At 42.7% G+C, this 13,203-nt stretch overlaps 1 protein-coding gene across 1 annotated transcript in view; it reads right to left on the reverse strand.

The window, feature by feature from the left end:
• The window catches only part of PARVB (parvin beta), a 67,717-nt gene that overhangs the window by 35,812 nt on the left and 18,702 nt on the right, over positions 1 to 13,203 (reverse strand). Inside the window, exon 2 of the mRNA XM_065673018.1 lies at positions 1,388 to 1,477. Within this exon, the coding sequence (XP_065529090.1) occupies positions 1,388 to 1,477 (90 nt within the window). The remainder of the gene's footprint in view (positions 1 to 1,387; positions 1,478 to 13,203) is intronic.

A 13,203-nucleotide genomic window follows, 5' to 3' on the forward strand; every position in this document is an offset into this window, starting at 1 on the left:
AGACTATACCATCTAACTGGTTACCTTAGACTTCACTGAATTTGGGCTCAGTAGTTTCCAGGGCCCCTTTATTAAAAAAATAAGACCCTGCTATCTGAATATACTTGACAAATTTCCAAAAACTATGAAAAATGTGAATTCTTTTGCTATTTTATTTTCCTTTACTTCCTCATTACTGCCTAGGATGAGTCAGGCAGCCTAATTGTAAGGAATTAACACCCACTACATACCCAAAATACACTAACAAACCCTGAATAAGATTTGACCCATAATGTTCTTCACCAAAGAACTTTGCTTAAGGTTCACCAGTGGTCATGTCTTTGCATGAGAGGCCTTTAGGAGTGGTTCTGCATCTTCTAAAGTCATACATAGCTTTAGTGGTACCCAGAAGGTTTAACTGGAGACACTCCTGATCCACACAATCAACATTTTGCCCACTTCCCAGAAGAACAGTACTTTGCATTTCCTACTCATTTTCTAATGAGAAAATCCAAATTACTAACTCTTCTTGATATTAATTTACTGTTTTATTATTTGTCTTCATGACAGCCTGTTTCAACTAATTATAGGAAAGAAATGTATTATTCCAACAATATTTAAACACTTTTTATTATTAAAATATGCTGCTACTCTTATAGGGACACAGGGAGATGGAGAGAATAGGAATTTGAATATTTACCTTCTTTCTATAAAGCACTGCTTGCTTTACATACTTCTGTCCTCATTACATTTAATTACCGTTTTTAGCAGCCTAAATGCTCATCTGTTCATCCAATATCAGGTCCCATTTTGCTTCACTGTCACTTACAAAGTGACAGCAGTAACCCAAGTAGGAACACGGCATCCACTAGTTCAGAGTAGTATGGGCATTGAGACAAGGCAGTCTCAGGAACCACAACACATACTTTTACAGGCTTTCTGTGGGTTGGTCCTTCTGCACTTCAGTTCCCTATCTAAAGAGAGAGAGAAAAGACACTACTTCCTCCCTAAAGAAGGATGTCTGAGATGCACTTGGCCAATGGGTTAACGGAACTGAAGTAAATCTTAAGCAGAAAAATTCAGCAGTATTTTCCACCTAATTCTTTGCAAAATTTCTATCTACTTTCAGTGTGGTCACAGAAGAACTCAAGTTCTCTGCCAATTCATTGAACAAGTCAATTTTCCCATAAACTAGATTATGTGTATCTGCATAGCTGGCACTGCTCTTTAAATTTCACTTTAGACCTTTCTAATTTCTAGTCTATATGTAACATGCAACAGTTCTCAACTCTCATGTCAAATTCTCACAGTTTCAACTCAGGAATCTACACTGTAAAACATATGAGGGTCACAGTGGCCACCTTCATTACCAAACGCTTAGTCGAGTTCTGTAGCATGAATACTTTACCTAATAGTGTGTCTTCTGGATGAATGTCCACGGTGCTTGGGTTCATTGGTGCATTGATAGCATTTTTTCCTTCTTCTTGGAGGTCACTCACTGAACAGAGGGGAGGGGGGAAAAAAAAAAAAGGAAAGAAAAACTGTAATAAATGCAAAGTTGGCAGATTTTTAGGGGTTGAAGAGGGTATTCATAATATGAGAAAACATCTGGTAGATCCATTTCAAAATGGGACCACAGTTGGTGGAATTAAGAACCGCAGCCACTGTGGAAAATAAAATCAAAGTAACATCCTTTTATAGCTTCTTATTAAACCAAGCTACCACATAACTGGCTGAAAATATTTCGCAAGAAACCCAATCCTGTGGTAAAAGCAACCTCAGAGCGCTTGTTTCTCCAAAACTGAGGGGGATGAGCTTTGTCTGCAGGACAGCCCAGATCTATAGCAGACAGCAAACTGTAAAAACAAACTTCTTTTCCGACAGCATGACCCCCAGACATCACCACCTTTCCCAGCGGCAGAACACCAGGAACTGCAATATGCTACTGGCCTCATTAAAAGTCTCAGAGAATCAAAGCGAGACCTACCAAATAAAGATGAAAATGTATTTAATTCTAGCACTGCCACCAACTAAAAACAGGTGTGGAATGATCTGGTGAACACAAATCTGAAATTTGTGATTTCAAGCTCTTGTCCTAAACCTACAACTCTCATTTGGGGAAGTCAGTAAAGTACCCTTCATCAATAAAATGGGTATTAAAATACTTCCCTATGTCCTGCCGCATGGGAGCAACTAAACTTGAGGACAAGTACCGAATAACTCTTCAGTATATTCACAGAGTTTGTCAGTAAGAAAAGCACTAGTAATTCTATAACACTTTAACACTTTTCAAGGCACGTCTCCCCATAAACTCTGATAATAATTATTTGTTGTAAACTAAGCTATTGAAATACGTGCCTTTAAAACAGGAAATATAAAGACACTGTGACATCTATTCAGTGATAGTTCTGTGCTAGTGTGAGCTAAGATCATTTTTGGTATTGCAGTCTTCTGTGGGAGAGGTCCAAGTCGCATACTCTTTTCAGGGAAAAACAAAGATTTCCAAATAAATGAGGTCTGTAAGACAAACTTTTCTGGGAAAAAAAAAAAAAGAAGGAACAGTTAACTAAAAGGCACAGTATGCCAACAAGTACTTCTTTCAAGAACAGTCGCTATTCCCCTTTCCCACTGGAAAATCAAACCACAGGCTAATCATTTGCATGCAGCCTGCAAATGTAACAAAATCTGCACCAGTACTTGCTTTTTCCCTATCATAGAATCACATCCTGCTTGATAGAAAGGAAGACACAGAGATCCTACTGCCCCAGAGGAGAAGGAAGCAGAATAAACTGCAGTCCCCACTCCTTCTCACACGGATACTTGAAACAGGTGCTTAAAACAAGTTAGCACATTTCTTAATTGCAGTTCCAAGATGTTAATTAATTCTGGTTCACAGCATTAAATTGAACATGACTTAAATCCTCACAAGCAGCAAAGAACAGTCTTGTATTTTGAGACCTTATGGCTTATGAACCATGTTAGAGCAGCTGGTTACAGCTACTATGGCATAAAGCCTGGGGGGAAAGGGGCTGCCAGCAGTAAGTGCAGCTTGCTTTCTGTACTGTGTTCGTATGCAAAGGGAAGGTAACAGAACAGCACTCTCGACTACAATGTCTACAGGCTGAGATTTAATGTCCTTAATAAATGGAGCTATTAAAGAAACTCTTAATTACTCCTTTTCAGCACTCATTCTCATTTTCTTGGAAAACTCTTCAAACAAAAGTCAGGGAGCTAAGAGGCCTCATGCAACAGACCAAACAAGCTCTAACAACATGCCTTACCCAGTCTGTTTCCATCACACACCACTAGAGCCTTCCCACTGGAGCAGCTCCTACACTGTGATACCAACGGGAATACATCCACAAGGAGGCACAAGAAAAGTAATTTGGAAACTGAAGACTGCAAATAAGATAAACCCTGCTAGGACTATAAAAGCCCAAATTCCACTTAAATCAGACCCCTTTTGGAAGTAACTGGCCTTGTTTCTAGATTTAACTCTCTTTTCATTATCATAGCATTGCTGTCATTCGGGGAATGCCAAGCGTTCAATAAGGTCAGGGCATAGCTGTTCCTAATGCTCTGAAATGCAGAAAAGAGCTGCTAAGCTCCTCTGGGCAGTGAATACATGGTACTGTCTTTAGTGTAAGCTATGTAAATAAAATACTGCATATGTTTCAAGCAAGAATACTTTTAAATGCAGCTAAACTAGTTTTATTCCCCCAAAATCAACGAAGATTACATACTTGCTCTTTTTTCTTCTAATATAAAAATGAACTCTACCTTTCCTAACAAAAATACCTTGATTCTGAGCAATTTACTAAGCTAGAAGAAAAAAATTATACAAATTTGTGTATTAAGCCCCCATCCCTCACAACATGAAGAGCCAGATAAACCCCTACACTTCAGATCCATTGTGGCTAGGCCAGATCCTGCAGGACCAAAACATCCTCTGCTACGGCTAGCAACGAGACACAGTTATTTCAGCAGAAAGCCCCCCCGCAAAGCTTGCTGCCCTGGGACAGCCCTGCCTACAAAGAGTCTGTACACTATGTCCTAGGTAGACAGCTTATGAAGATACCTTGCTACAAACATAATGCTTCCTACCTCCTTTTTTGGGCCTCTTACACAGGAGCCCTGCCATCCTGGCCCCAGGAGCACAAACAGGTCACAAATGAACCAAATGGGCAGTCTGAACACCGAAGGAGTGGCAGCAACTGGATAAAGAGCTACCACCTCGGGACTGCCAGACCTGCGTTAATTCGGGCATGGTGACACAAGAGGAGGCACTAAGATAGCCTTCCAGCTGCTAGGTGTGGGGGGGGCAGGAGGCAGGACACAGCATTTGGCCATGCACTCCCAGCCAGGATTCCTTCCCTATCCTTGCTGCTTCTGCAGTTAGCCAGTTGCCCCGCTTGGCCTGATGCTGGCCCCCTAAGAGTAGGCACCTCAAAGATGACATTCTCTCTTCAAGGAGCTTCCTGAGAAAGTCATCTGTACCCTCTGGACAAAGCACAGTTCAGTTCCCCACCCCGACAGCCTGCCCAGGAACACACAGGTTCAAAGATCAACAGCCACCAGAAGCAGAGAAGCAAATGCACTTAGGACTAGAAATTTTCCAGGGTGTTCCCAACACCTGCAGCACTCCAGAAGTCCTTGTGCTTGAACAAATGCTGAGGACTTTTTATCCTGCTTGCTTCCCCCAGTATTTACTTATCACTGTTGAGCAAAGAAATAGAAGCAGGAAAAGGAAACCAAGTCGCAAGACTGGGAAAAAAACAGAGAAACCACAATAAGCAAGTGGAGACAGTTAAAAATAATAGTCAGGATGGAGCAACAGGGTAGAACCTGATAGGTGTTTCAATGGAAATTTACAACAAAGAACAGCATTCAGACCATGCCTTCACAAACCCAAAGGTACTTAGAAGATTATGGATATTAATCAATTGGCAAACACCAAGCTCCTTGACTTATAGAATCATAGAATCATAGAATAGTTAGGGTTGGAAAGGACCTCAAGATCATCTAGTTCCAACCCCCCTGTCATGGACAGGGACATCTCACTTAACTGTGGCTTTGCTGTAAAGAATTATGGCAGATCCTCACATCAAATGAGCCATCCATTTAGGAGGGCATTTTACAAGTAGAGCAGAGATGCGCAGGCACAACAGGTGATAGTCATGGTAGGTTCCACATGAGGCATTACTGCCTGCTCTTCACCTGCCCATTCCCAAGTTCCTTTCCTTCCCCACAGAAAACACTTTCCCCTGTTGTGTTGCAAATGTTCTTTTCTCTCCAAATGAGAATTGTGTAAAACATCTTCCTCTAAAGCCTGATCATTTCATTTCGTACATCGGTCAGAGTAAACTTTCAGTAGAGGAAGACATGAAGGGGTAAGAAACTGAATACAGGATGGTGTATCATCACTTAATCCAGACTGGTCCCCAGCAGAACCTTCCCTGTATCTCTTGCCCCTGGCCAGTTTGTTTGCTCCCAGCAGAACACCACGCCAGGGCAAAGGTCTCCCTCAAATATGCCAGCAGAACTAGTATGAGCAGCCCCATCATCCAGGGAATTCTCTCCTGATCATGGAAAGAGTTTACCCCCACCCTGACCCATAACACAGACTCTGCTAAATGGTTATAGCTTTAATGTAAAACTTGTCAATGGTCTAAATGACTCAGCTGTGAATTTACACAGGACAAAACAGGTGTAACTACAGGCACAGAGGGATGATGTCTTGGAAAGGTATCTGGCAGAATTAGCTATGATTTCTCCCAGATGTCTGCTAGAGCCTCCCTCCATTCTGGTTGCAGGTCTCTTCTTGGAGCCAATCCCCAGCTAACAGGCAGCACTAGTCCTCTGAACCATTTCAGTACCCTATCCGCCAGCACCATCAAAATCCAAATGTAACACGGGATGGGCAAGAGGCCAAGGCATTCAGCAAAAAAACCCTGAGTATTTCCCTAAACCAGAAATTTAAATTCATGAGGAAAAGGTCACCTCTCTCCTGGTCCCCAGGAAAGCAGCAAGGGTTCCTGGCAGCCCTCCAATGTTTTAACAATCTCTTGGCAGTGTCAGCAGTCAACATGATTTAGACACATTGGAAGCTGTGCTGGCCTTTCAAACAAATTAATACAATGAGCCAATCACATACACATGTGCTCTACAGCACTACATCTGTACACCAGGCAGGCTGTCTTATGCATGGGATTACAGGCAAACTGCACAGAACAGGAGCAATCAGCTGCAGAAAGTTGGAAGTGCCACCACAGCTGTCAAGGATCTCCCACAAGACAGGAAATGGCCTTTAAAGTCAGCAGGATGGTGATAAAAAGATCTCCCCACTTTCTCCTTTTTATAAGAAAGAGAACTATCAACAATTTCATCCTTTCTACCTTCACTCTTAATGATTTTAGTGTATTTTAAAAGATATCAACAGCACAGTTGGTGTCTTAAGTCCTTACCATTCACTGCCTTGTTATTAAAAACTGACTGCAAGCCTCTGCCTCATACAAAAACAGATGGTAAATGCTACTTAATTTTAGCTGTAGTTATTTCTGACTGCAAGCCTGAATCCCGTCCCACGGAAAGCAGCAGCTGTTGTGACGCTCATCACGGGTCTCTGAATATGGTGCTTTCCTTCACATTCAACCAGTGCCAAGCTGGCTCCACGGTGCTGCCTGACCACAACTTTTACATGATGCACTTTCATCTCATGATGAAACCCTAACTTTAGAAGCTATAAGACTGCTCTGTAAGCCTCGGCTCCATTACAGATGATTTGTTCAAGTAACTTTGTCATCCTCTTGGATCAGAGCAGCACACAGACAGGAAATGTGCAATGATCCCATAACTGCACGGGAAGCTCTCTTCCTGCCCCCAATGTCTCAATGCTTCCCCAGTTTCCTTGCTCTTCCCAGAGACAAAACTGTGACCAGCTGCACTTTTTCAGACAGTGACTCACCTACCTGCAACTCTTATCCTAAGAGCTCAGATAAACGTGCAAAATAGAAAGTCCACATTCAAGATCACTTCTACACCATTCAGACCAGTGACACAGCCCTCATTCACTCACACATCAGGTGAGATGTGGGCCATAGGACACATTCCCCCGATGAAGCTTCTGACCCTTGCATGGAAGATTCACCATCTGATGGAGCTCACGCTTCCCACAGAAGGTGTCAGACCAGAAGGCAATGGGTTCCTGGTGGGTAAAGACTCTTCAGTGCCTGTCTCTTAACCTGTTCCTCTCTTTGCCTGTCACAGACTAATACATGGAGCCATGCACACACAAGATTTTCCCCTGGCATCTAAAACTCTTTCACAAAAAGTCATCTTCAAAATTGTAGCCTTCTAGGAACATTAAAAAAAAAAAAAGTTTTACAAAACATGGCATTTTCAAAAAAAAAACTTGTACTGAAAGATTTCAAAACCATCCCCAAACATAATGCATGCTGGTACACTGAGAGTTTTTGTCTCTTCTAGAGACAAACCACACACACAACTCGCAACTCCGCTACTGCATTACTAATCGCTTAACATTTACAAAAGGCTCTGAGATCTTTTGCTAGAGACTGCAGGAGAAAGACAAAGCCTCCATTAATTATAATAGAGAATTAATGGTCCCAGGCAGATCAGACACAAAGACTTGACCAGATCCACATAAAGGTTCTCTATCAAGGGACTGCATTCAGAGCAGAACTGTGGTAATAAAGGAAATTATTTATGTGTCTCAGTAGGCAGACAAGGCAATCACAATGGCCAAGCTCTGCCACTCAAAGAAATTAAAAAACCTAAAAAGGGGAAAAGTAAAGCTAAAGGCAACTTTTAGGAAAAGGCTGCAATAATGCTTTTAGTTTAGTTGCAAAGAGAAGGCCACGCTTGCTTATACAGATTTGTTAAACCTACACAGATGACAGTGTATTCTGTGACTGCCAAAACAAAGATCTCCCATTTATTCTTGCCAGGGGTAAAATTTGTATGTAGTGTGGTAGCAGCATGTTCAATACTTGAGCCAGTTGGAAATGCTTCTGAGAAGTTGGAGCTTTGTTTGTGAGGGTGAATTACTGCTTTCAGATTTCCACCCATGAAAGGTCTTATCTTACTATCAAGTTGTTTGGGGGGAGATGGGGGTGTGAAAAAAGCATCTGCATTTTTTGCTGGGTGACACCTGTGTTGAAATAGCCAATATTAATGTGGCTACAGCTGACCTGGCCAACGCATGCACATGTACCAGCCTTCCTGATAAAAGCAGGGGTATGCTGGCGCAGAATGAGAACAGGCAGAGATGCAGCAGCTTGGGAGAGAGGAGCACTAACAGACCGCGAGTGGCTGTCAACATCACCAGCATTGGCAACTGAACGTCAAACCAAACAAAATGAGACTCTGTAATTACTAAGCAGAGAGATCAGCACTGGTAACTGAACACCAAACCAAACAAAATGAGACTCTGTAATTACTAAGCAGAGAGGCCTTTAGCCAGTTACATGGGCTCAATTCAGCAAGAAACCAAACCCTGCTAAAAGCAAGCTGCTGTGTGCTGAACCAGTTTTCTGCTCCAGGTGCTTGCAAGTACAGCACTAGAGCTGCCAAGGAGGACGAAGGATCCTGTCCTCACCCAGCCACTGCCACACTGAGCAGCCTGACCTTGATCAGTCATCCATGGGCAGTACAACAGCCAGCAAAGCAGTTATGCTGCTGGAATAACTCAACAGATAGACTACTCCTGTGGTATCCACCTGGCTCTGATAGCAACTGACAAAGCCACAGCTGACCCACAGCTGCCTGGGCATAAACAGAGTGATAAAAGCCTAGGTGAGACCACAGTACTAACACAGAGCAATTGTATTTAACATTCAGGTCTTCTTTCCAGCAGCCACACTAATCCTATTCAAGCCTCACAGCTACCAAAGAACCAGACCAGAATTCATCTCAGCATTTGCTCCTTCTGCAACAGGTCTGACACCCACTTAGCAATACTTAACCAGGAATCCTTTGAAGTAAGTTCTGCAAGGCAGAAAAGGAAGATGCAGACTTTAACAGAAGCACACAATGAGCTATGGATCTAAAATTAAAAGTCAAACTTCATCACTTCACTGTAAATCCCTGTTTCTCATTTCTTTCATTATTGTCTTAAGGCATAGTTACATAGCTGTTTTCATCAAGCAAACATCCATGACATCAGCAAAGGGATACTCCAGACTTCACCTCCATCCCTAGCAGCCATTCATCCTTCCATTTTGCTGGCACTAGTGGTTGTAGAAGCCACATTATGGCAGAGACCAGATAAGAAAGGAAAAAAATATAGTTTTCACTGTGTAGACACACAAACACTAACGCTGGCCAACACCACCACACCATCCCTACCCAAAAAAACCCCACTCAACCAACAAAAATAAGAGTATGGATAAGAATGGTATTTTAAAGTATTCATAAAATCGTAACTACAAAGGTGAGGTTTTCAAGTATAGAAAAGCCACCCAGTAGGACACTGAGCACGCACACTGACCTACTGACCCATCAGCTCTGCTTCAACTTCCCTGCACTGATCTTACAATGACAATCCCATAGCTTTGAAAACAGCACATTTTTTAATCCCCTTTCTTCATGCCTGAGACATGTAAGGATATTTTTAAGCAGCTCCCAACAAATAATTCTGACATTTCGTCCTCCCTGCCTGAAACAGAAAAATGCTCCCCTTCGTGCAGATGAGCCAGGAGAAGTCAGCTCATAACATGCTGCAGCATTTCAGTATGCACGCTGGTTGGTACAGCTTATGGTAACACATAACTGAGCTGATTTCCATCCCTCCATCGACTTTCTTCCATCTCCTTCTCATGGTTTGACACTTCATTGGTTAGTACCCAAATGAAACTCCCCTAGTTAACTGACCGTGCAGTTTTACCTGCTTCAGCTTACTGCTTTCCCCATATCCTTTACCCCTTTTCCAAAGGCATAAAAAGGTTAACCACCACAACCAAAAGCAGTCTACTGTGTAAACATGAAAACATTTGATGTTGCTTGTTCTTCTGAACATGTCAAGAGAAGTATAGAGTAACAGACTCACTTCTGAAGGCAGTGATGGCAGGTGAGCATAAGAAGTAACAGACAACCGTCTTCTCCAGCTGACAGTACAGAGCTCAACAAACTTCACACAAATGGAAAGGAGCTATGACTTGCAATTCCAAAAAAGCAACTCTTTTGCTTGTGCAACATGACTCTACAGAAAGAATAAGCCAAGATAAATGATCCTGCAAACCACAAAAAGTGCACGTGCCTAATTGCTGGAGTTGCCCAAATGTCACCTACAAAGACAAGGAAACCCCTGAAAAACACTCCTCTATAGCAACTGTATTTGTAACACACATGTTGAGGGTTTGCTAATAAATACAAGTTTTCAGTTCAACAGAGCACCAGACAAGTGGAGGGCCAAGTTCCACACTAGGAGCTTTAACCTAAACACTCGACAGTTTTCAGAGTACCATATATTGAGGCTGCTTGTGCCCAGCTCTATCTTTCCTGCATGCAGGGCAGTAAAGCAGTGTATTGAAAGTGAACTGAAATATCTCACTATACAAGCAGACGATGCAAATTATGACGAATTTTTCTCAATGGTTTCCAAACAAGTCATGTGTGGAAAATTATTTTACTTGTTGCTTTGAGCACCAGAGGAGCCTGCCAAGACAAGCACTTCAGTAATAAGCACCACAGACCTCACTGTAAAAGAAAGTCTGGAACTCATAGCCCACAGTCAGATAAAAGCCAGTCCACAGGGGAAGGGGAAGATACAATGAAGATGGCAGCTGCCACAAAAGCATTCAGATGTCTAACTCTGCCAGGTTTAAGTAAGAAATAGGCACCACCATGTCCTAACGGAACTGCTGAAGACCATTCAGGAAGAGTGGAGCCCAGGCCTCTGACTGCTATTCCACTCCAGTCTCCCAAACACAGCCCTCAAGGGATAACAAAACACAATCATGAAACAACAGCCAGCCCAAGAATCAAATCAAAACACTTCCAAAGCAGAAGAAAATGTCATGTTTCACCATGTACCAGAAAGACCTGCAGCTACTACTATGCTTACTTAGCCAACATGCCAAAGTTTTACATGATGCGCAGTTCTAGCTTTTTGTGGTCTCTTTTAAAGCCTTTGCACATACAAGGTCCTATGACCTAGACAGGGTGGTGTTTCAGTGGGGCTAGACATCTCAAAACTTTCAAGCTCAGCTTCTGGTCAATCACAAAATAGCTTTTTAACTACACAGCCTCTTCAACTCACTCTCACTAAAGCAGCAGCCATAGCAGTGGCCACCCAGTGAAATCCATGCTTTTCTCCTCACTAAAAGGTCAGACAGGCAAAAAAGGCAGAAAAAAAAAATTGTTCTTTCCTAGTACTTGAGTTCACAGTCTGTAAAAGGACCCTGATGAGAAGTGCAGTTCCACTGCACACCCTTGTATTCACATGCTCATAAATCATTAAACCACAGACTTCATGCTGTTTAAGAAATGTCCTTATTCCAGCCTTTGAAGAGTCTAAGCTGCCAGGGAGCCATGTAAGATAATTTGTTAATACAGGATGGAAAGGACCTCAGCAGGTCTCTAGCTGAACCTCCTCCTCAAAGCAGGGTCAGCTCTGAGATCAGACCAGGTTGCTTAGGGCTTTAACATGCCTTGTCTTAAGACCTCCAAGAATGAAGGCTGCACAAACTCTCCAGGCCTCCTGTCCCACTGTTTCATAGTGCCCAGCATGGAAAGGTTTCTCCTTTTGTCCGGACTGAACCTCCTATGTTTCAGTTTATGCCTGTTGTCTCTCCTCTACTGTGCATGACGCTGAAGAACCTGGCTCCACCTTCTCAATAATCTCCACATATGTATCAGCAGGCTGCTTATTAAAGATCTCCCTGAAGCACTCTCTTCCATAAGATGAACAACCCAGATCCCTCAGCTCTCCTCACAGGTCTGGTCCATTGCTAACTGTCCTCCAGTTTAGCCATGTCTTTCCTATACTTAGGAGCCCAAAACTGGAGACAATGCATCATATGGAATCTAAGGAGTGCTGAGTAGAAGGGGATTATCACTTTTCACAATCTACTGGCTGTGCACCTGTTATCCAGCCCAGGATAACAGCCCAGTTGGTCTTCTTCATAGCAATGGCACACTGCTGGCAATTGTCAGCTCACTGCCCACCAGGGCCCGCAGGGTCTTTTTCTGCACACCTGCCTCCCAGACAGGCAGTCTCCACCCTGTATCATTGCAGAGGGCTCTTCTTTCCTGAGTGCAGGACTCCTCACTTTTTCTTGCTGGATTTCAGAAGGCTCCTGTCAGCCCATTTCTCCTGCCTATGTCCCCCTGCCCTCAAGTGCCACTTGCATACTGTATGAACATGCACTCTTATCACCTCCTCCAGGTCATTGATGCAGATGTTGAACAGGATACATCTCAGGACAGACCACAAGGCAAAGGGCATAAGAGCAGCAACATAGGCAGCCATGAGGATCTTTTCCCCCTTTTTTTTCCACAGGAATTAGTTACTCCATTTGTACTCTTCCAGTGTAATTGATATCAAAACCTCCATGCTCCCAATACGGCTCCACAGAATCATGTGGCCAGCTATGGGGTGAAGCACCAAATTACTCAGCCTCCCTGGAACAACAGTGCCTAACTCCTGTGCATTCTGTATGAAAGTGGAATTCCCTGGTTTCAAATTAATTTTGTTTTCATTCTTGGAAAAACCTTTTACCAACCACTGGATCAACAGCACATTTGTTTAACAAATGAAGGCACCCAGTGAGGATGTCTTCTACCACGATTCTGGACAGTACAGCATCTGCACGTAATGCCATACATGGTAAGAAAAATAACTCACTAAAAATTATAATTTGTTTTACCAGTTTATCCATGAAAAAGAAAATCCACATGTGTTCCCTGTAAGTTAAAAAGCCGACAGAAGAGCTTTTTAACCAGGTGCTGAACTAGCTTGGCAAATGTTAGTATCTGTGATCTGCTTGTTAACATACAAATGACAGGAATTAAGGGATCAGAAATAAACAGTTGGAAAGACAGTATAAAACAAACACCTTAAATGTCAGAGTCACGGCTTGGTCAAGCATAGCTCTCTAGCCTTCTTATTGCTTTTAATACTCATGTCAGCAGAGCAACAGCCACCACAGGTTAGTTTTTTAAACTAACTGATGCAAAGCCAAAAGATACTGAGGATCCAAGGTG

Source organism: Lathamus discolor, chromosome 1 (genome assembly GCF_037157495.1).
Source record: "Lathamus discolor isolate bLatDis1 chromosome 1, bLatDis1.hap1, whole genome shotgun sequence".
NCBI classification, from domain to species: domain Eukaryota; kingdom Metazoa; phylum Chordata; class Aves; order Psittaciformes; family Psittacidae; genus Lathamus; species Lathamus discolor.